Consider the following 24,646-nt stretch of genomic DNA (forward strand, 5'->3'; position numbering starts at 1 on the left):
TTTGATTTTCAGTTCTATGATAAAATGGAACCATCCTAAGTACACAGAAAATGATATAAGCAGAGGTAGTATTGTAAGATTCAATGACATTCACAGTACTCGTAACATTAATAAAATATGCCATTTGTATACAGTGGAAATGTCAATAAACAACTACATTTCTGTCATAAAGGGTCGGCATTTCAAGATCTATAGTTTTAAAAACTGATATATTACTGTTTGAATTAGAAACATGTGCGCATGTGTTTAGTAGTCTTTAAAATACAATACATGTTCCACTGTATATAGAATGGCACAATTAAAGTTAATAAATTTCTCATAAAATATCAACCAAATTTAAATAAAAACATTAAAATTATTGCAAAGAAAAAACCATTTAAAACACCTTTAAACATTTAATAGTTCACAATGAAAGAAAAAATGCAAGAAAAATTAAACAAACCTTCTGATTTTCCATTTGTAAGTTATTGAATAAAAATGTAAAAATAATCAAAATGATAATAACTATCATGATAGTAACATAGATAAACTATTAAAAATGAAAAAAATTAAAAAAAAAAAAACTATAATACTATGAATAAAGAAGTGCAAAACATGATAAGCGTGAAAAGTCTCATTATTCAGTTCATGCAAAATGAGCAGAAAACCAGTTTAACTCTTTTCCCAGAAACAAACTTTCAATTCATGCACACTATGCTCAAGATGCCTCTTTCTACTGTGATTTTGTTTTTAACTTCAATAACCATCAGAAATGACAGATTATTTCTTCTATCTGAATGCTACTTATAAAAGAGAAGATGTGGTACTTTTGTTGCTTATTTTTATAAATCCAAGCTAATATCTTAACAATATCAACAAAAGATCAATCAATACCTAAATAATAGTCAGAAATGCATTTTGTACCAAGGTACTGATCAATAACCACATATTAAAGACAGGCATTTATCTAGTAACAATTTGCACTCAGTAATGTCATAACACGGAAAAGAAAGGGACATTCCAACTTATAAGTCCAAAAAACCTGAAAAAGCCATGGCATAAAAAAAACAAAACAAAAGGCATACAAAAGTCTACAAAACACTACATAGAAAAATAAAGCCTGAGGTATCTGCCAAGACAAATACAAAATGTCTGAAGTCATTTGTGACAGAGAGAGATATCTCGTTAACCAAATCATGATTAAGTCCCTTAAACTTTAAATGACTTAATGAAACTTTGTTTCAGTAGCTTCCATGAAACCTTATTCCTCCTATCAAGAAATCATGCAAAGAAATCCACTCTTTTGAAAATCAGATCAACTGAAAAATATAGACAGTGAATGCAGGTAGGTGCTGCTGGATTGTTGTTACAATAAATTCCAAAGATTCCAATGGGAAAACATCTGCTTTTAATTAAGGTTTTCAATCAAAATTTACAAAATGCACCTCAAGTGAACCAGTTTTCCAATTGTATATAGGTTTGAGGCATCTGAAATCAACAAGGCTGAGATTTTTGCTGAAGAGGTCTAGAATGTTTAACTCCATAAAAAAATACACATCAATAACGTTCCTTCATATGTCAATAGATGACTTTTCATTATAAATATAGGCATTCATTTCCAAGATAAATCATGGCAAGAAAATTTTGAACATGCATTTTCATTTGACAAAATGAAGCCACCAAGCCTTGCAATGAGATGAAATAACTAGAATGTAAATTTCTGAGAACTGCAAGCAGCATTTCAAAGAAAAATAAAATCTTGGTTGTTACAGCCACTGAAAATAGCACTATATGCTGAAATAATTGTATCTGAAAGAGGCATCTTAAAAAAGCATTCAGAAAAACCAAAGCAAAGCAAGTAGCAGATCTAGAGGCAGTTGATAACCTTGTAGACCCCCGTCTTGGTGTTGGAGAATATTTAACATCCCTGAAATTACCAAACACTCACATCATAGTTAGGGAAAAATAAAGAAAAGGGTCTAGAAGAGAGACTGTTTCTAATCATTCTTTGTCAATTGCTTTTTTCTATTCCCTTTTCTGTTGTATTGCTAAAAAACTGTATTACTGATATTTTCCTCATAAGATTTGAATTTTTTAATTTTTTAACATACAACAGGTTATCAGTACCCATAATAGCTGTTATATCAAATGTAAAAAATAGTGTTAATTTAATGTATGCAAAATCCTATACTTCTTATCATATTAAAATGTTGTAACTTGTCATTAAAATATAGAATCGTATTCATATGTATAAGACAAGTTCAAATTAAAAGATATTAATTTGTTTTTACCTAATCCAACATTGATGCATTATTAACTGGTATTAACAAATTAAGCACACACCCAACATGTATATCAGAACTATAGATTGACTGGATCAAGAATCAAAATGGATAGCAAATAGGGTACCAGCAAAAAGAGCACAGTTAAAATTCAAAAATTAACGAATGAACGCAAAACAAATTCAGTAAAAAGAAGAGAATTTTATATCTAATGTTAAATCTACCTTTTTGATCATGAAAAGATCAGGTTAATATTAAAATGGCATTTCAATTTTTAAACCCAATGCTTTATGAAACCAAACAGACGAATGATTTAATTCAGTATTTTTTTTCCAACTTTACATTTCTAGAATCAAAGTATTTACAGGGTAACATATATCTGATATACATGTGAAACACTACACCGAAATTATATGTGCTGGGTTCAAACATATCTATAACAGTATAAGGTATATACATGTATATTTAACAATAAAAGCAAGACAATATGTGACCCACGAATTTACACAAACTGACCAATCAAATACATACCTTCTATCACCACCATAACCATCATTGGCCCTCCTTCTGGGTGGAACTAAAAAAAGACAGTAGACAACATTTAAGATTTCTTGTGCTTCAATTTTTTTTCATCCTTATTTGATTACCAATGCATACGAGTTTTACTTTAAACATTTGCATTTTACTATATACTGATAAATTTTGAAAGGTTGTTCATAAATTTCTTTTAAAACGATTGTTTGATTGATTTAAACGCCACATTTAGGCTATTTTGTGGTGGCCAGTTTATACTGGTGGAGGAAGCTGGAATGCCCAGAAAAAAACCCACTGACCTTCGATATGAAAACTGACAACCCTAGTCAATTACGATTGGAGTCGAGTGCACCCACTCGGGTGGGGTTAAAACTCACAACCTCAGTGTTGATTGGCTAGTGATTGCAGTAGTAACTACTTAGACCACTCGGCCACCGAGGTACCTTATTAAAAATGAAAAAAAAGGAATTGAACAATTACAATTTACTTTAGATATCTTGTATAATACCGTTTTAATATGAAGGTTTTTTTTTCTTTCTATCCTTACTCTCACTTGTCAATACATACCTGTGTACGGTCTTTGTTTTTGAGGTTCAGGTCGTCTTTTGTACATCAGATAGATAAGTAAGGCCAGTGCTATAATTAGCAGTATTGATATTATCAGTCCTATAAACCATCCAAAGTTGGCTCCCAAGCTGAATGCTGCAGCTATTAAAAGAAAGAAATAAAATTTATCAAAATTCTATAAATAGCATTTCAAGAATGATTCATTAAACATTCAATAAAATGATTTGGTGACCAATGACAGTTCACAATAGCTAATGTACTACATCATTGTTCTATCATGTGCTGTTAAGAGTCCATGCAACTATATGTCAGATTTCTTGTTTTCTTAGCCCTATGATATAAATCTAATTTACTGTCTTTAGAAGGAAATGAGGATTCCCTTCAAACGACTTTTCATTGGGTAGATTAATCACATAGTATTTCTTTTGTAAATAGACAAATTTAATGTCATCTTCATGCAATACACATTATTTTTGCATTAGAAATAGAAAAATGACTAAATTTTTGGAAAATGAAAATCGAAAATTTTGCATAAATGTACCTTTCACAATATCTATGACCAAAACTGTTTGCTTGATTTTATTTTTGAGTTTTCTTCTCTTTTATATTGATTTACCGAGGGGAAATTAGCCATGTAATCATGATCACAAAATTGTCAAAAACATTCCACTGAACAGTATATCACTTGACCATCTAATCCCACCCTCATACTTACGTATTCCTTTGGTTTCTACTACTTCTACTTCACTTGAGGCTGTATTTCCACCGTTAGTGACTGACAGACGCATTTCATATGATGTCCCTGACTGGAGATTAGCTATACCTATCCAGCTCTTAGATACTTCCTGTGGTGACTGTTGCCAATCAGCAACACCTATAAGATAACACAAAAATATTAAACTATACAACATTCAAGTCCTTATACTTAAAGTAGACATGCAACGTAAAAATAAATTGATTTTTTTCGATAGTTTTTAATGAGAACTAAGTGCTCCAGAAGCAGCAATAAATGGGGATGACTTGTAGACAATCTCAAAAAATCATCGTCTTCTTATGTTCCAATTCATTTAATTTGTATTTCAGGAAAGTTTATTAAACTAGTCATGCTAGTCAATCACAGTCAAATATTACATCATGCAACCATGTTTCTCTTCAAGTTTGAACCATGGTAAATATTAGATAAACATTTTGAAATTTTGAAAACAATCTTTGATTTATTATATGGGATTGCAATGTAAAGAGTACCAACTTGAAAGTTTGGATACTTAATATGTTTATTCTTGTTACCTGAAACATTTAAATAAAGGTTTTTTAATATGATTAGAAGTAAATAACCAGATTTATACTTCAATTCACTGATCTTCAAAATCTTATAATTTGTTTTAAATAGAAAAACAATCATACCATCTTTACGGTATTCAACAAAAGCAACAGTTCCGTATTTCTTGTTTGCGATGGTCGTCCAGGTTACATTGAAGAAGGTAGAATTAACATTTCTGATAGAAAATGGAGGCACACCTACAAAACAAATAACATTTTGTTTTATTTATTACAGTTTTCCCAAAGGCCTAAAATTTCTGTAATCTGTCATAATCCCTAGTCATGTAAGCCTGTAAATAGCAGTCAAAAGGTAAAACAAGTTGACATTACCCATTCATATTTCAAACATACATGTATGTGCTTTCAGATATTGCTGTAAAGGAATAATGCTTACAGAATCAAATTTGAGTTCATATATTCCTCGCAACATTGTTTTTCTTGCACTGAAGCTTGAAATTCCTAAATTTACAGAAATAAAATTTTTTAAATTGAAAAACTCATTGAACTTGAAAGAATTTTCTAATTTCAATTATCTTACTCATGCTTGAAGTTTTAGCTGTTGATAGCTCTACAAATGACGCTTCACCTTGAACTTGAAAGAATTTTCTAATTTCAATTATCTTACTCATGCTTGAAGTTTTAGCTGTTGATAGCTCTACAAATGACGCTTCACCACGTCCATTTTCAGTTCTTCCCCACATATGAATCCTGTATTTCTGGTTAGCAGTCAGACCATTTAGAACTGTAGTGTTACGACGAGGGTCAACTATCTGAGAGTCCATCTCTTGCATCTTACCAAGATCTAATCCTGCCACTACAAAAAAAATGTTTACTTGATTAAAAATGCAATAAAGCTCTCAAGTTTAACTTCTCTTTCTTTCTATGATTATGACAAAAATATGGTATTTTATGATGTCTTTGAGAAGAAGTAATTCAAAAATTACACCAAAATCAAAAATTTCCTTAATTATAATCCTATTGTCCTCTTTATAAGAGGCATGGGCAGTTACAAAGTTGATTGTTGTGCAAGGAGGATGGGATGCTGTCCAAAAAATAAATTGTGTCTGGTTGTCAATTGTCAATTGAGTAAGAAATAAACGTCAAATGAAAATTTCATATGATGGGTAGTTGGTATCTAAGTAAAGTGCATCCAAAGCCTTTCCATGCATTCCAAGTTTGTTTCTTAAGTAAGGTTAAAAATATAAGCTGTGTCTTTTCTGGAAAAAAAGAAAGTAATATATCTTTGACATAAAGACTGGATTGTGCATTCAGAAGAAGATCTTAACACTTTTTAATCAAAACTTTGCCTAAATCTAACAGAGAGCACATGTTTTGTCGTTTCAGAATCTAATACATTCTAACATTTTCAGATGCATACACACTTTGATTGGTTTAAAAGTACAAAAAGGCGAATTTGTTTTCTCCAAAAATTATTTACCTGTCTGAAATCCAACATCATATCCCTGTAGGTATGAGTTGGTTATAACATCTATAGGTGAGTTCAAAAGTTCAGGTTTGTTCCAAGTCAGCTCTACAAAATTACTACCAACAACTAAGGCACGTAAGTTTTCCACAGGTCCTGGGACTGAAAAAGTAGAATAAGAATCATTAATCAAATTAAGTCTTTATCACTGTTATGCTCAAAATATTATCTTTTGATGTATGAAGCTCATTGATAAGCGGGAACAATTTCTACTGAAAAAGTACTTTTTATAAAATTTGAAATGGATTTAACAAACATATTATTTTAACATTGCTTAAAGGTCATCTGTATATTTTTTTAAAACTTGTTTTCATAATTTTTCCTTCAATTGTGACATATATAGTTATATCCCCTACCAATGAAAGTGACACATATTGTCAATGGCAATAGGCAATCGCCATATCTCGGTTGACTCCACTTTTCTCCAGGGGATCGACAGAGTGGTGACGAATGTGACGATTAGATTAATGACAACCTCTATTACATCCGTTTATAGAAAAAAACAACCCTGAAAGATACTAACCTCCCCTTGCAGTAACAAATGACACAATAGCACTTGGTCCACTGACATAATGTGTATTCATCACACAAATCTGTGCCTCCATATAAGTGTATGGTAGTAAATCTTGCACTGTGTACATGAGCTCTGTGACAGACCGTTTTTTTCTTGATCCATAACGAGACTTTAAATCTTTCTCTAAAACCTCATCTTCTCTGAAGGTCACTTTCTTCTTGTCTTTGACCCAATATTGTATCTTAAAGAAAGTTATTATAATCAAACTTAAAATTCCCTAAAATTTATCTACCAGTTTTGTAATGATTTGTCAGCCATAGGGCAATATTTTCAAATAAAATTGAGAATGGAAATGGGGAATGTGTCCAAGAGACAACAACCCGACCAAATAAAAAACAACAGCAGAGGGTCACCAACAGGTCTTCAATGTAGCGAGAAATTCCCGAACCCGGAGGCGAGACTTCTTAGATTTTTACAATAGTCAAATCAATTAACTTTAATGAATACTTTAAAAAGTATTCAGGTAGAAAGAAATATTCAGTCATATAAATTGATCAACAAATGAATGAGGCAGAAATCCACAATGTTTAGCCTGCAATCTCTAAAGGATACTAAAGCAGAAAAATCTGTTTCAGATAAATGCTTTAGATACATATATGAAACTTGTATTTTACAAATGCATAACTTATTTAAAGAGTTTTCTCCATGAACCAAGGTCTACCCTTAAGTTAAGGTTAAAAGTGTGACAGTGTATTTTATAATCTCTAAATTTTATACTTAACTCATACTAAATAATGCCTTTGAATCAATGTACTATTGAACCTTTAAATACCTTAAATCCTCTGAACTTTCCATTTAGACCTGACTGGAGATTATTATTGAGGTCCATATCCCAGTTCCAGTAGAACTTTGCGGAGTTGTCTTCCATAGCTGTATTGTCAACAACAAAACCATCTACTCTCAAACTTGAATCAGGCTCTGTAAAAGACAGTTATTTATAATCTATTTGTATGAATGTTATTCGGTTATTTTAGGAAAGCAGTTATTCATCTATTTTTTTTAATCAATTGTTCTTATTTATAAAACAATTAAAATAATGACCTTGACATCTAACAAGAAACCATGTGCTGCTTCACATTTTTTTTAAAATGATGTAACTTTTTTGGTATAAAAAAATCATTATTTTGATTAATTTAGAAATCACTGTTATCAAAGTCATGACTGTACAACAAATATTACTCAGATTTTACTTATTATCTATTGTTAGCAATGTACACATCAAATAATTTATCTGGTCAACCACACAGCCATACTTTAAAACTTCTAAAAGAACTTTCTCTCCTTTAAATACTTATTCAAAGTTCTAACAGTAAACAGATGAAATAATTTTTTAATTAACAACTATTAGGATTCACTTACTGCTTTCTCCAGAATAAATTGTATGTACAATGAGTGATGCAGAACTATCTCCATGTTCATTGGCTGCTTTGATGGTAATATTGTAAGGAACATAAATATCATTGGTCAATAACTCAAACCGATCATCCCTCCAATTAGATATGGTCTTTGTATCATCAAAAGGATTATTTCCGCGTCTGCTTAGCGATAAAACGTATCTGAAGTTATCTCCTCCGTGTTCAATGGGTGGCATAGCCTGTAAATTTACATATATAGATAGCATTAGATTTATTTATACATTGCAGTGATAGTATATAGCAAAAACTTCAAACACAATCTTGATATTGGTAAATTTCATATAAATAATGTTTTTACATCTCTCTGTGAAAAGACATTTGATTTTGTTTCAAATGTTATAATCTTTTCTGTCATCTGCAACTTTATCTTCTTCTGATGTTTTTATTTTTACTCAACATGTCCATAACATTTGATATCGCACCAAACTTTCACTTTTGCAACTCACTCCCATTAAATGAACTTTCAAAGAGTTATTTTCCCTGAACTTTTTTTCTTGATAACCTAAAAGTTATTTTCCCTGAACTTTTTTTCTTGATAACAATGATAACCTAAGAGTTAAATTCCCTGAGATTTTTTTCTTGATAACCTAAGAGTTATTTTCCCTGAACTTTTTAATTTGATAACACAAGAGTCAGCAACACACTCGTGGCAATGTTTACACATCTGCATACCAATAATAATTGTCTTCCCATTTATGGTTTCCCATAAACTGAATTCATAACAAACTTTTACAAATTGTTGTCACCAACGATGCTGTTTATTGATACCTTATGGCATACTTACCAAGCTCAGAATTCTATAATTTAAGACTTTTCATGCCACAAATCTATTGATATTTAGATTCTAAATCAACTTCTGAGGAAATTAAGTGTTTAAGAATGACAATACATGTTAATTTTATTGTTTACAGTCCTTAGCAACCAAAATTAGACATTTTGACACAAGGCTTATATTTGTACTCTATTGGCTTAACTCTTGCTTCTGAAGGATTGGGCTGCATGTAGTAGTCTAAGTATTGAACGCGTTGTTTTTTTTCTTGCGAATATATCAAATTATTGTTTTAATCAAGATTTCATGTTACATTTTGGCATATTTTAAATGTATAGTTAAATCATAAGTAAGAAATTGATTCCCTATCACCAAGTTTTTTAATCAAGTCTTTGGTATGCAATAAGCATAAAGATTAACATTTTTATGCTTGAAATTGCTAAATTTTGTACTATTTTGCATCATCAGAGATCTTATTAAGATTTTCAACATTAAAAAACTGACAAAAGAGGTATAGTTTTTAAGATTTTGCTAAAAATTGAGGTAGAGACCAGATTTTACACTTTGACTTGGCACCTTTCTTTAAAATCAGTTTTTGTCGCATTTCAGTGTCAACTGCTAACCTTCATAAAATATTCATTACTCAACCAATTTCCAAAAATAAAAGACCATTTTGCTCGATTTAGCTAGCAGAACACAGAAAATAAGTTAAAAGGGAGAATTTGAAAAAAATATTTACTATTAAGGTAGCAATACACAGTTAGGAGTTTAGTTTCGCATTTTGACCCCTGTAGATTTTTCAAATAGGAAAGTTATTGTGTAATAAAATTCATTTTTAGACAGCTGAGTGCTAATTTAGCCTTCAAAGATGGTTTATAAGAGCATCAAGATTATTTTGTACATGTTTTATGGGCTGTTTTCTGTTTGACAATCCGTATTTTCATAGCTAGACCGGCCATTGGTCCAGAAATTAATGTAATGTTTCGACACTTTTTTTCTACACGAAGTTTTTGACGCAATTTTACAAAAAAATGAGATGAAAGACATATGATTTTCATTGGATTTGCTGAATAATATGTGTACACAGTTTCTGAAAAGGTATTACTTTAAGCGATTGAAATTCTACTTTTAGCCAAATTTTGAGGAAATATGTGACATCTTTTCCCCCCTTTTTGCAATATTTTTTAACAAATAAATACAGATTGTTGCCATGGATACACCCAAAAGAAATTATATTTAACCATTTTATATACTGGATATAAAATCTATGGAAGATTCTGATTACATACATATGCCCAGATATGACACAAACAGTAAGCTTGATATTGCAAGAAAGCAATGAAAAGGGGATGGTAAAAATTATAAGGGCAAATTCTTATATTTTTTCCTAACTGTTTATTGCTACCTAAGTCTCATCATCAAAATTTAGTTGAGGCAACACCCTTCCACATTTTTCTCGCCTGCAAATTCTCATACGTTCTTAGTATTTTTGTATTAGACATGTCAGAAGGCAGACATTATACTTAACTTACCACCCATTCTACAACTAAGTAATTTGGTTTGTCTCCTAGTCCTCTCACATTCTCTGGATTTTTGTATGGTTTGGCTGTATCGGTAGTACAAACACCACTATGTTTACTTGGGTCACTTATTCCAATTTTATTGGTGGCTAACAGCCGCCAGCTATAACTAACACCTGGCTTTAGACTCAAGATCATAGAGTTATCTGACTGGTTTGCTGTTGAAGCAAATGCCCAGTTATCTGGTTCTATGGATGTGTTGTATTGAATGGTGAAGTACTGTATTGGTGCATTGTTAAAGGCTCCTTTTGTCCACTTTAGTGTTACTTTATTGTTTATACAGTCTTTAACTTCAATATCAACTGGAGGTTCCGGCTTATCTACAAATAAACAAAACGGTGCGTGCTATATTGTTCAAATAATACCTCTTCTGGTTATCAAGCTTTGTCACAAAATTCCATACTCATTTGATATAATTTGAACTCAAAGTCTCTTCAAACAGGATTTGTTGGCTAAGTAACAAACTGATGACTTCTATACTAGTTCTTAAATGTGCTTGTTTATACCTTTAGATTCGCAAGGTGTCCGAAAAGTAACTTAATATTTATTGATGTGCTTTGACACTCTCATTTGGTTACGACACGACCTTATGAAGTGTAACAATAACAATTTTTGCCTTCTTATGATTATAGAATCCAGAACACCAAATTTTTTTTTTATGAATTTTCAGTTATCCTATTAAGAATTCTGCGACCAATATTTATTTGGTCGCTATCGATTGTTAGCTGAAGACTAAGAGCAGGAATAGAAAAAACAGATATGGGTGATAGCCTTGTTCTTGTTAAATAAGTTACAATGTCACAATAAAAAATATTGATAGCACCAAACAGTTATACCTTTGACAGTAAGAATTGCAGATGATGTTTCCGTATCCAATCCATTAGTTACAACACAGGTGTACAGTCCTGAATCTCTACTGATAGTTCCACTAATGGTCAAAGAATTATCTTGAACATTGGTGGTCATTCTCTGGTCATTTGTTGTTATCTCTTTTCCATCCTTCAACCAATAGACACGTAAGTTCGCAACTTCTTCAAAATCTGTAGTACCTGAACATGTGAATTTGGCATCTGTATCGGCCATGTTTTCTAAATCACCTGGCTTCTGTTCAATTATTGTCTTTCCTTTAGAAATGCAATTATAAATTGTCAGACAAAACAGAAAACGATACTTGAATAAAAAATCGATGAAAACCTACACTTTGTACAGAATCAGTCAAACAAGGTTTGTTGCTTAAATGAGAATCAAAAAAGGCTCATCTTTTTTCCTAAAGGTAGTATAAGACAAGACAAAAACAACCATAAAAGGTTTAAAGTCATTGTAATCTCCAAAAAAATGTCACCAACATGTCTTACAGTTATGAGGGGACAGAACCACCAAATTACGTTTGTTGCCTGTTTGTTTGAGACCTACATAATAAAGTTTATTATCCTGCCTACAGGTATGATGAGACAAAACCTGCGTTAAAGACCCATTTATGGCTTTCGTCGGGCGGATTTTTGTCTCTTTGACACATTCCCAATCTCCATTATCAATTTAACTAATTGCCTTTTTAATCTACAGAAAAGGTTCATTATCCTGCCTAGATGTACAATGAGACAGGAGCAATAAAACAAGGTCAGTTGGCTTCGAAACATGAAGAGAACGTTTAGTATCCTGCCTAGATATGTGAGATAAAGAAATCTATAAAAATAATGATTTGTTGTCTTTGTGACACACAGGAAACATTATATAAATGCCTAGAAATATGAGAGGGAAAATAAGTAAAAACAACCTTTGTTGTTCTTGTGAGCCACATAAAAAGTTAATTACCCTGTCTAGACGTATGAGGACACAACACCAGTAAAACAAGGTTTGTATAGTCCGTGTTAAAAATAGAAAAAAGATAATTATCCTACATAAAGGAATGAGTGGACTAAAACAGCAAAAACAATGGTTTTTTTTTCAAGAATCTTCCTATCTTTTAGCCCATTATCTTAAAACGATATTGTCTGTGCCATGATCATTTAATTGACATTTCAAAAAAATTTCTAGTCCCGTAAAAGAGTATGGTACGATTGCACCAAGGAAATATGATTGAAAATCGACATTAAAGTTGATGCATTAACATTTAACTGTATTGTACTTGTATAATTAAAAAAAATCTTTTTCCGTACGTCTTTTCAAATATAAGCTTCTCCACCACTGTCCCTGGGTAGGGGAGGGTTTGGATCCCGACAACATGTTTAATCTCGCCACATTCTGTATATATGTGCCTGTCCCAAGTCAGTAGCTTGTAATTCAGTGGTAGTCTTTTGATGCTCTGTTGCGTATTGTTTTTCATTCATTTTTGTTTACATAAGTAATGCCGTTATTTTTCTGTCAATAAAATGGAACAAGAAGCAACTGTCTTTCAAGTGGGTTTAACATTCAATTTTATGAGAACATGCATGTACCAAGTCTGAGCAGGATATTTGTGTTCTCTATATTCGGTCCGTGCTATTTATTTATTTATTTTTTTTTATTTTTTTTTTTTATATAGTTTAGCGTTTGATTTTCTTAGATTTTCTGGTCTTTCTCATGTTTTAATTTAAGTTACATTGGAGTTCGGTATTTTTGTTTATACTTTATTTTGAATTTAGTCAGTGTATATCTAGCTACTATTGGTATTAATGCTCTTAGATAACATGTCTTACTCTAATGCAAATCTGTTTTATGTTTAATAATTCTAAAATCTTTTAATTTTTCTCTTATAAAACAAAAGTAAATATTTGTATAAACTCTTAGTATATACCAAGAAGATACGCTATGAATGTCACGCACACGGTTAACAATGTATCGTAAATTACATTACATTATTATATCTGTAAATCTGCATTCACAGTCGGCTTTGCATGCCTACATATCAAGACAGATATAATGGTCTTTCAATTTCAAAAGCATGAATTTCCAATTGGGATGAATTGAGTTACTTACTTCTAACAATAAGTATTCCCCAATCTGTAGCAGATCCTTCTTCATTTTCAGCAACACACGTGAAGTTACCAGCATCAGAAAGTACTATTTTCTGTTAAACATTGAAGTCCATTTTAAAATATTTAAACTTGGTATCCGGTATAAGATAAAATAATATTCTATTAAACTCATAACACATTCCATAATTTATAATCTAAAACGACAAAGGATCGTTTCGTTTTCATAATTTTAAATACCCACCAATGCTGCTAGAATTAAAACAGTTGTAAGGTCAAATCAAATACAAATTTGAACAACATAAAAAAAGTGTCAATAAAGATAACGCAGTCTATACCTTACAGTAAATCTAATTTTATCAATTCATAAACAACAAATTTACAAGTTTGAACATATCACTGATTTTTCATTAATATTTGTTATAATTGTTAAAACTGGGCTGGTGATACCGTCGAAGAATAAACGTTTTAATGTAGTTGAATAGACCCATTGATTCTAAAAACATATTAAACATAAATAAATAACTCAAACTTGAAAGTGCTGATTACTTGGCTGGTGAAACTCTCAAGGATTAAACGTTAACTAATAGGGGCTTAGCTCTGGTTGTTACAAAAACTCATTAATGATACTAGGTCCATATTATTTATGCAGACGCGTATTTCGTCTACATGTCCACATAAGATAAGACTGATCAGTGGTGTACCAATCAAGATATTTGGTAATCCAATAATGTTCAAACCATTGATGGTAATACAAGTACAGCTATCTTCTTTTGATAAGGTAGTACTCTGTTATACATTATAAATCTTTGATAGATAATATCTACACATTACATATTTTTTGTGTTTAAAACCTGAAAACGAGTAGATCTGTGAGCCATACCCATGACTATGCAAGATAAAAAATATCTAGATTTGTTTTGTTAATTTCCGAAACCAATATTCAAAATAAATCATTAAATTATCAGACTTGATATTAATTAATCCACAGGCTCGGACAAAAAGGGACTACAAATCTATTAGGTGCTCTGTTTATAAGTTCATTTTGAACTTACATTTTAAACGCAATAACAGATACAAGTGCAATTCCCGCTGTTCCAAAGAATGCAAAACTAACCCTTGTATTTAAAGCTGGTGTATTAGATTATACCAACAAATAACAGTCCAATTTCAGTACTTCATGTATCGTTAAACCTTTTACAAAAGCATATTTCAAAACGTTTGTTTTGGGTATTTAAAATACTCAATCTGTTGCACCAATATAAAAAAAATGAAGATGTGGTATGATTGCTCATGACACAACTATCTACCACAGTTCAAATGACGATAATATAATCAATTATAGGTCACTGTTCTACTTTCGACAAAAGGCAAAGTCAAATTGTCCTTATCAATATCCTAAATAAATTGGTATAGTAAATAAATGATGACAATCTAGTATTTCCATTTTGTATTTTGAGAAAGCCTTTTATGTAGTAGATGGATTTGACCTGTTCATAAATTCCATCTGATCTGTATCTACTATTAAAGGTTAAGACATCTCTTGATATTTTCGAGAAAAAATGCTGTTCAAGGAAACCTTATATTTCCGGAACCAAAAAAAACCCGAATTGTTCAAGAATTCTTTATCTATTCTGAACCATTTTTGTGGGATCAGAGTTTGTAATACTACCCTAGATATATCCTTCAACTAAATAGACATATAGACTAGTTACCGATATGAATAAATCTCCATTAGTTTGAGTCTGGTACCTTCCTCCAGTAATTTGCTGTGTTTCTTTGTACCAGGTGACAATGGGATCTGGTTTACCGCTTGTTTGGCATGTCAGGTAAACATTTGTTGTTTCTGCTACCTTTAATTCTTTTACTGGTCTCTTGATAAACTGTGGTTTCTCTTCTAAACACGATATTCATTAATCGTTAACACGTTGATTCCACAAGTTCATGAAACATGTATTTTTACTACCCTTAAAATCTAATTGTTAAAACCAGTTTTGGTGAATCGGGTGTTAATAGAAAAACTGTGTAGACTCGCGACAATTTAGGGCTTCACATATTGTAAAGACTTCTATTCATTGTTGAAAACAGTGTGTTGCCCTCCAGATGTCATCATCATGTTTTCGTTTGATTCGTGTTTATATGCATTCATTCTTCATTTCATTTTTATAATTAATAACTAGTTGGTTGTTGATTTATTTAAAACACATTACTTCAATATGTTCTAGTTTTGAACATCACAGAAACAAATAGTGATCATAATTGACATTATCAACCGTTTGATATTTGAAAAAAGGTAATGTTTAGTCCTTTAATGTTTACTTACTAAGAACATTGAGATAGAAGTCTGCAAAAACGTATCCATATATATTAGAAGCATTACATTGTAAAACCATGACATCACTTTTCTCTAAGTTTATTATTGTTATATTGTGGTCATCTGGTTTCAAAAATCTAACAGATTTAACAGAGTGGTGCTTAGAATCTGTGAAAAAAAGCAAGTAAATTTTATAATATGATTTCAATTATATGTAAAAAGTAAAGACAATAGTAGTATACCGGTGTTTTAAAGTCATAAATCGATTAAGAGAAAACAAATCTGGGTTCCCAACTAAAACTGAGGGATACACATTGTGTTACATTGCAGTTAATTATATTTTGTTCTTTCTCCAAGAGAAAAGAAGAGCAATTAAATACTTAACCTTTTTCTAACCAGAAAAAAAATATATGTATAATACTTGATGTTTTGGCGCTATATTGAATATTTGCTTTCATTTATCTGCTTATCTGCTTGAATTTCATCAATGAAAGATATTTTGCAGTTCTTGATGTATTGTTTCCTGTAAATTTATGTTCATACCTCTAAGTCTGATACCATTAATATACCATTCCAATTCCGGTTGAGGATCTCCTAAAGCTTTGCAGAAGAATGTAGCAGACGATCCTACACTTGCCTCTTTATCCTGAGGTTCTCCTCCTGGTGCCCAGTAAGGCTTTGCTATCAATAGAGAATTTAAACTTCCTGCTCATTCAAAAACCTGTGTATGTCTCTCGGAAACTTAAGTCCAAATCTGTGGGCGCCAACTTTCTATCTCGAAATTAAAGATCAGCGACATTTTTCATAAAAAGAAATCGTTCGATTAAAACTGATCGTAGGTTATATTGAAATATGTACGCCTTATGAGTATTTTTACTCTTCAGATGTTTTGTGAACTAAGCATCTGATAAACAACATCAATTATTTTCTAATTCATTTTAATCTGCTAATATGAACATTTTTTCACATAAAATAGTTTTATGCGACTGTCATACAAGTGAGAGATTTAGCGAGCTATAAAACAAGGTTTAAATCCACCGTCAGGAATACGACAGTTTTTATACATTCGATTCATGTGTTTGGGCTTTTCATTTTTGATAAGGGATTTTTCGTTTCGAATTTGATTCTAAGTTCGGTATTTTTGTTATTTTACATTTCTTGTCATTGACTCAACACACATTTGAGGTGACGAATTTCACAGGTTTGTTATAATAAATGAATAAATAGATGAATTACAAAAGAGAAACATGATTGCAGTTGGACTTTCATTGTGTGTTTATTTTTTTCGGGAGAGTCGTGTAATAGTGGTCGGTGTTGTATGTTGCACTGTACACTTGTTTGGGTCATTCGTGTAATCCTTTCTTTTATCCTTGTTTTTAAGTATTTCCATTTTTTTCTGCATTCCCAATCCACTTACATTTTATAATTAAATTAATATTTCTTTGCATTCGTTGACCTGATGGACTGGTAGTGTAGCATATATACTTCCCACGGTCTTTCTCTGTAACCTCTGAAATAAGCAGTTCCTGTCCTCCCTGAGACATTGTACGACGGTTATTTGGAATTCTTCCAGTATCACTCTCCCAATTAACTTCTGGAGTAGGACTAAAATAAATTATGTTTATAAATAATTGTATATTAGTATTTTAAAACTAGAGAAAAGACAGTCACCAGATACACCATGTGAACAATTAAAGTTTAGAGAAATATCAAACCATGATTGATACAAAATAATTAATGATGGCACACTATTTTCAATTCCTTTGATAATTAAAAGTTATATATTTCATCAATAACAAATCTTAATATGAAAAGTCTTGCATTTTGTTTACTTAGGTGTTTCAGTCTTCATGCATTGCCTTTTTCGTGGTTAAGATCAAATTAGATGGCAAATTGTATAATATTTTGGAATAGTTGTCCCTGTATTCGCTTTTTCTACACATTCTTTAATAAACCCTATCTCCCAGTACTAATATAAAGATATTGATACTGTGTTTATGCTCATATCTGTTTTCTGCGGGTCCAATGTATATCTTCTGTAAGAGCCATATTGATTATACAAACCATACCTTGTCAGGGATATCTATGCAATATTTGGCGTAAACCCTGTTGGTTGTTTTTTGTGCAAAAGATGAAGGTATGAACTTCTAACAAACACTGTAAGAAGTCCTAACCCACAACAGCATTTTTATAAAAAAGGATACGTGTTTTGAGACTACTTATAGTGTTACCTACTTTCCTCCATATATACATTTAATTCTAATAGATTCTCCAAGAAGACCAAAAACTTCAGAGGGTGTTGCCCAAAGATAATGTGGCGGTAGCTGGTCATCGGTACCTGTAGTAAAAATAATTCAATTATTTAAGCATAAATAGCCTTTCTATATAACAGGCAACAGTATTTTTCCGAAGTTCATGGATGTCAAAATTTCGCAAATACATTTAGAATATATCAAAAAAGTAAAAGCAACTACGGAAAGAGGATGAACTTCAAAATGAGCGTAACCGGTATCGTTGACTGGGTGGGTATCTCCTCAACATGTAACGATGGAGAATTTTACGAGAGTTACCTGGTGTAGACACTATCACAATACGTTTATTAAGGCCGCACTTATCATGATGAAATCTATACTACACACACCATAAATAATTAAAAATTCAAGATCTAGTAAATTACTGCCAATGTCTTGTCTTGAAACAAGAAAAAATAAAAAGATTAATAAAAGAGGTAGTTTACTGATAACGTTATGTAATAGTCATTCATGTGTGCAAATTGTATATACTAATGCTTCCAAAGACATATTCGTCCGACAAACACACTAAAAAATCATGAACTGATAAACTGTGTATCATTAGTTTTAACATAATGATATGACTTATACATCTAAACGTTTAAAAAAAAGTGGCGGGACATTAATACCTGTACTTCCTATTGGTTGCACAACAAATCCAGGAGCATGGGTTGATTTTCTCATAAAGTAGTTCGTTGCCGTACAAACATAAGTTCTCCCGTCTTGATAGTCTTCCTGTCTGACAGCAGTTATGTATAGATTTCCTGTCAAGCAAAGAGAAAACAATTTACACACTGAGAATGATCGTCTAAACTACATCATACTGTTCAATTTATCGCTTTGGTAAGAATTAAAAATGCACAAACCTGGGATTGAAAAAAATAAAACAATATGACTATCTGACAATGTGAAATAACACGCATCGCGATTTATTCGGTGTGGACCACATTTATAAGTTATTTCTTAATTGACAGATTTTTTGTATTTTAGTCGTTCCTTAGATAAGAATTCGGTTTAACACCAGGTTATATAATTTATTGACCTTTAAACTTGGATTGCAACTCAGTACCCTTAGTATTTAAAATACAAGCCATACTTCTAGCATATGCATGAATGTTGATTACATTTGAAATCATTATAACACGGAATATAAATTTTGTAATCGAATATTTGTATTTAGTTTGTAATAAAATTTCGAACCTTCTAAATCCATTGTAATTCTGTTGTTGAAATTGATAGCTTCTATTCTCCCATTAGATTTAGTATCTCTAAGAACCCATCTTAGTTCAGCTTTTGGTATACTTGTTTCTGGTGTACATGGAAGTTTTACCGAATGTCCACGTTTAACAGGTATACTTTGGTCCGGGCCAAAACCAAATGATTTCAACAACGCTTGTCTAAAGTTAACATTGACAGTAATTGATGTTCCGTGTTCATTTATTGCAATGCATTGATAAATTCCTTCATTATCACTTGCTGGTCTGTTAAAAATAATTGTTCCGGAATCTGGAAGCTGGACTACATCATTACCGTGACCACTAGGATTAAACTCTACTTTATCTTTTGTCCATCGATAACTTTTATTGAGAACAAAAAACAGACAAATAGAATTAGGCATTTAAAAAAAGGATTTATTGTTATTGTTATTAATTTGAATTAATTTTTAAAACAAGATATGGGTGTAAATGCAAATTACAAAGTAACTTAATGTCACAAATAAACAATAGACATCTAGACGGCAGTCAGTTTTAAGTATTCATGAATATTCGTTTTACTTATAAAATAACATATTGCAGCTTTCTTATATCAAAATTAACACAAAAGTCAAACACACCTAACATAAAACACTAATTCGATATTATTACAAGTATAAAGTAAGCATTAATCCCGCCAATTTGCTCTGGACAGGGTTGAGAATGTTAAACAGGGATCACAAGCATGCTATCCCTGGCTTCTATGATAGTTGAAACGGGATATAAGAATTAAATTGTATTTGAATTTTGAAAAATCATGACATGTCGAATGGGAATACCAGAAAAGATCATAAGATGGTGTGTATAAGTCAATGACCAAATACAAATTAAATATATATTATGGTCAAGACTCCCATTACAGGCAGAATAATCAAGTTGAAAATTTGGGGCAAGTGATTCCAATGATTACAATTATTTGAATACATTACGACATAAAATATAAGACATCAGAAATCTGAAGGACCATAATAGTTATTCTTCAGATTTCAGTGAACGTTATTCAATTTGTAAGTAATCTAGTCAGGAGTTTCGTTACCACAAACTACTTAAAATCTGAACTAAATTAGTTCATGAACAACACAACGATTTGATTGGAAGTTTTGCTTTACTTGTAGAAACCTTATTGCAAAGGAGATATCACTTCCTGTTTTTACAGTGATGTAACCAGGTAATGTGTTTATGAATCTTGTAAATTAACATGCGTTCTGTGTAATCTTATTGATCCTTTGAATAAACTTATATTCATCTACATTTATTACTTTCATGAAGAATACATGCGTCAATGTAACCTGAAGAGTGTAGTGTCTTTTATTTCATAGAAGTTGAAATTATAACATGTGTATAAGATACAGGCAAACTGTAATTTTATTTTCATTATAATTTAATACAATACAATATTTACATAGGTTCGGGTACACCATTTGCAACGCATTGTATTTCTGCAGTTTCTCCTTCCTTGTAAAACACATCAAATGGTGACTGTACATATATAGATGGAGGTCTGTTTGGTACTGTAATGAACAAGCATACTTGATGCTATGGTAATAGATCTACATCATTTATGTGTATACTCGAATTATCATTTATATTTTCATATTCTTTAAATTAACTGTTGAAGGATTTTTACCCCAGTAATAGATAATTTTATTATTTATATTTATAACAATGGCTCTATTTTGCAAAATATTTCGGAATTTTTGGCCATCAATGTTCTTCCCCTTTGTGCTTTATTTGGCTTTTGATAAATTTTTCGACCATCACTGATGAGTCTGTTGTAGACTAGATGTTCAAAATTAAAAGCCTGTGTTTGTTTACAATCACTTTTTTCGTACTCATATGAAGCAGAACTCATACATATAGTTATCGAAGGTACCACGGTTATGATTTAATACGCCAGACGCGCGTTTCGTCTGCACAAGACTCACCAGTGACGCTCAGATCAAAATAGTTATAAAGCCAAACAATTACAAGATGAAGAGCATTGAGGACCCAAAGTTCAAAAAAGATCTGCCAAATACAGCTAAGGTAATCTATGCCTAAAATAAGAATATCCTTATTATTTTGAAAAATTCATACGTTTGTAAACAGGAAATTGAAATTTGTAAAAATGACCATATAATTGATATTGATGTCAACATCTTAGTGATGACTACTGGACTGGTGATACCCTCGAGGACGAAACGTCCACCACCAGTGGTATCGACCCATCAGTGCTCTTTGTGCTGTATTCGTATTGTAAATTTTTTAATACATGTCTTCTCTATACCTATATATATGGTTTGTGGAAAATAAAGATATGCAAAGACATATATAAGATAACTTCAGTTGTTGGGAGTTTTTTTTTTTTTTTTTGCATTGGTTTGCCTCTTTTTATTGATTGATTGATTTAATTTATCTGATTGAAATGTTGAATATTAAGAAAATTGTCACTGTCTTGCTATCCAGAGTTTACTTATATATCTATCGTAAAGTGGTTTTACTAAAACTGCATGTAATATAACAAAGACGTCTAAACTGTATGAATTTGTATTGATGACTGAAGTACAAGATAACGTCATAAGTACACAACGTTGGATATACAATAATGCCGCGTTACGTTAACGTTCTCTTCTGTGCGTGATTTCCAACATTCTCCGGCCCACGAAAAGTGAAAATATAAAACTTGTAAAATAATTAAAGTCTCTTTGTTCAAATAATAAATATGAAATTAACTTTAAAGTCCATCATAAATTAAAAACTTTTACCACTTTTCATAATATCGTGTCACTTTGAATTAACGTTCGATTTTCTGTTCAAGTTCTCCCTGTAGTCCAAGTCCTGATTCGTTCTACTGCTACACGTGTTGCCTTGCGATCTTTCGGTGTGTTCGAATCATTGTCATGTTCCTTTGTGTCACATATATTGACTTCATTCGTACTTATTTCCAAAGGGTAAATTTTCTTTATTGGCCTTGATGTTATTCCGTTTTTGTCCTCAACATAACTGACCGTATGAGTCCATCGTGTCCAAAAACAAGTTCTTTTATAATAGCTAGTTGCCAATTAATCCTGGGAGTTTCATCGTATATTTGAACAATGTCACCAACTTTGATATCCTGTTCATTATTACCGTTGATGCGATGAAATTCACGTAAAGCGGTTAAATATTCCTTCTTCCGTCTATACCAGAAATGCTTAATTATCTGGCATTGCACTGTATAAAGTTTGTTGGAGGAAGAATGCGTAAAGTCTTGTACAAGGTTCTCATCGACGTGTTGGTTGCTAGGATACGGTAATGATACGATTTTCCTTCCATATAATAAATGAGATGGAGTCAGTGGGTCCTCGTCTATCGGATCTGTAGATATGTATGTCAACGGGAGGTCATTTAGAATTGCCTCTACTTCTATTACTGTAGTATTAAGTACATCTAAACTCACATAAGATCGTTCTAAAACTTTCTTGATACAATTTTTTGTTAGTCCAATGAGTCTTTCCCAGAAACCGCCATACCAAGGCGCTCGCTTCGGTATGAACTTCCACTCTATCCCTTGACTATTCAATGTTGCTTGAAGTGTTGGTGATGAAGTTAGTCTATCAATTTCTTTCGCTGATGCTACGTATGTTGTCGCATTGTCAGATAACATGATTTTTGGTAGTGATTTCCTACTTGAGAATCTACGGAAAGCTAAAATAAACTGTTCTTCTGTTAAATCTGTAACTATTTCTAAGTGTACAGCTCTGGTGCTAACACACGTAAAAAGACATATGTATGTCTTACTGTCTTTCCCATCCTTATTCCTAACTTTTAACGCTCCAGTAACATCTACACCAGTTACAGTGAAAGGAGGCGCTTCGCGCAGTCTGTCTTTTGGTAAAGGTGGTGCTTCTGGAGTACGGTAATGTTGTCCTGCAACTTTTTTACATGTGACACATTTACGCAAAATAGTTTTCACGTTTTGACGAATTTGCGGTATCCAGTAAGATTGTCTCAATAAGGTAACTGTGCCATTTATTCCTGAATGTAAGCTTCGCTTATGTGTATCTTGTATAATCAAATTTGTGAGTTTGTCATGTGCCGGTAAAAGTATTGGATATTTCGTCATATCGCTAATCGGTGCATTGTGTATTCTTCCAGCACAACGAACTAATTTGTCCTCGTCCAAATATAATTTAAGTTGTTTGAACAGAGAATGTTTTGACTTTTCAGTTCTTTCTAAATCGTCGTAAATATCCAAGTATCTGTTTTGTTGAATATCTTTTATCCACATTAATGCTGATCTGTCTATTTCATTCACGGTCAATGGACTAGTGGTCCTTTGTCTTGTCCTACAATTTTCAATAAATCTGATGACGTAGGCAGTAACATGTAGCAACTTATTGTAAGTGTCAAACCTTAAAATGTCTACTATTCCAGAAATATGGCCAATGTTAACAGCATTCCTCTTTGTGTTATCCTCGGTAGTTTGTGTATTTTCTGTGTCTTCTAAATTTGTAAGAATTATTGTTTAATTGCCATTCCACTTAGGCCAAAAGTTTTCTTCGTTAATCCACGTTGGTCCTTTAAACCAGAGGTCTCTGTCGGCAAATTTATCAAAGTCTACTCCACGCGATAAAAGGTCAGCTGGATTTCAGTTCGTTGGGCAATCAGTCCATAAAAATGCGGTAGAAAAATGTATAGTTTTTCCTATATAATTCAATAACCTTGCGCCAATTACTGCTCCCATTAACTCTAGCTTTGGTATTGTTATCTGTTTTAACGGAGCAACTCTGCTTTTTGCCATAACAAGCGAACTTTGTTTTTCTGTCGCAATATATGCGCATGCTCCGTAAGCTTTAGCACTTGCATCAGTAAATATATGTAGGGTTGAGTTCGAAATATCTTCCTCTCCTTGAAGGTACATGCGGGGTATTTCCAATTCTAGCGCCTTTTCTGGATTTTGAGCGATATCTGTCCATTGTTTTGTAAATTCTGACGATAACGACTGGTCCCAATCTAGTCCATTCTTCCATAGCTCCTGTAAAAACATTTTATTTCTCACTGTGATTGGGCTTAAAATTCCCAACGGGTCGTATATTCTAGATGTTTGTTTTAGTATATCTCGTTTTGTAACAGCTTTGTTTTTATTACCAAGTGCATCCTTTTTAGCAAATGTAATTGTGTCTTTCTCAGCATTCCATTTTAATCCAAGTACCTTGATAATTTTGTCATTGTCCACAACACTGTCTTTTCTTGCAAATTCCTGCAACATCTAACTATTTGAAGCCCATGATCTTAGATTAAATCCTGCGTTGGCAAATAATGGTCGAGTCTGGTTGTAGTAATTTATTAAATCGTTTTCTTCCGAAAAACTTG

The 24,646-nt window shown here is 31.9% G+C and overlaps 2 protein-coding genes across 2 annotated transcripts in view; both read right to left on the minus strand.

Moving 5' to 3' along the window:
• The window catches only part of LOC139529284 (neuroglian-like), a 68,918-nt gene that overhangs the window by 2,735 nt on the left and 41,537 nt on the right, over window positions 1-24,646 (minus strand). The window lies entirely within an intron of this gene.
• Window positions 2,100-24,646, minus strand: part of LOC139520552 (neuroglian-like) — a 31,400-nt gene continuing 8,853 nt past the window's right edge. Inside the window, exons 3-23 of the mRNA XM_071313296.1 lie at window positions 20,715-20,823; window positions 19,260-19,636; window positions 18,689-18,823; window positions 18,004-18,106; window positions 17,186-17,373; window positions 16,312-16,449; window positions 15,778-15,936; window positions 15,170-15,351; window positions 13,459-13,549; window positions 11,340-11,627; window positions 10,456-10,823; window positions 8,099-8,333; window positions 7,512-7,657; window positions 6,689-6,920; window positions 6,121-6,267; window positions 5,308-5,496; window positions 4,767-4,880; window positions 4,078-4,236; window positions 3,363-3,503; window positions 2,793-2,838; window positions 2,100-2,115 (exon numbers count right to left, since the gene is read on the minus strand). Of these exons, the coding sequence (XP_071169397.1) occupies window positions 2,100-2,115; window positions 2,793-2,838; window positions 3,363-3,503; window positions 4,078-4,236; window positions 4,767-4,880; window positions 5,308-5,496; window positions 6,121-6,267; window positions 6,689-6,920; window positions 7,512-7,657; window positions 8,099-8,333; window positions 10,456-10,823; window positions 11,340-11,627; window positions 13,459-13,549; window positions 15,170-15,351; window positions 15,778-15,936; window positions 16,312-16,449; window positions 17,186-17,373; window positions 18,004-18,106; window positions 18,689-18,823; window positions 19,260-19,636; window positions 20,715-20,823 (3,563 nt within the window). The remainder of the gene's footprint in view (window positions 2,116-2,792; window positions 2,839-3,362; window positions 3,504-4,077; window positions 4,237-4,766; window positions 4,881-5,307; window positions 5,497-6,120; window positions 6,268-6,688; window positions 6,921-7,511; window positions 7,658-8,098; window positions 8,334-10,455; window positions 10,824-11,339; window positions 11,628-13,458; window positions 13,550-15,169; window positions 15,352-15,777; window positions 15,937-16,311; window positions 16,450-17,185; window positions 17,374-18,003; window positions 18,107-18,688; window positions 18,824-19,259; window positions 19,637-20,714; window positions 20,824-24,646) is intronic.

Source organism: Mytilus edulis, chromosome 1 (assembly GCF_963676685.1).
Source record: "Mytilus edulis chromosome 1, xbMytEdul2.2, whole genome shotgun sequence".
Classification (NCBI taxonomy): Eukaryota; Metazoa; Mollusca; class Bivalvia; order Mytilida; family Mytilidae; genus Mytilus; species Mytilus edulis.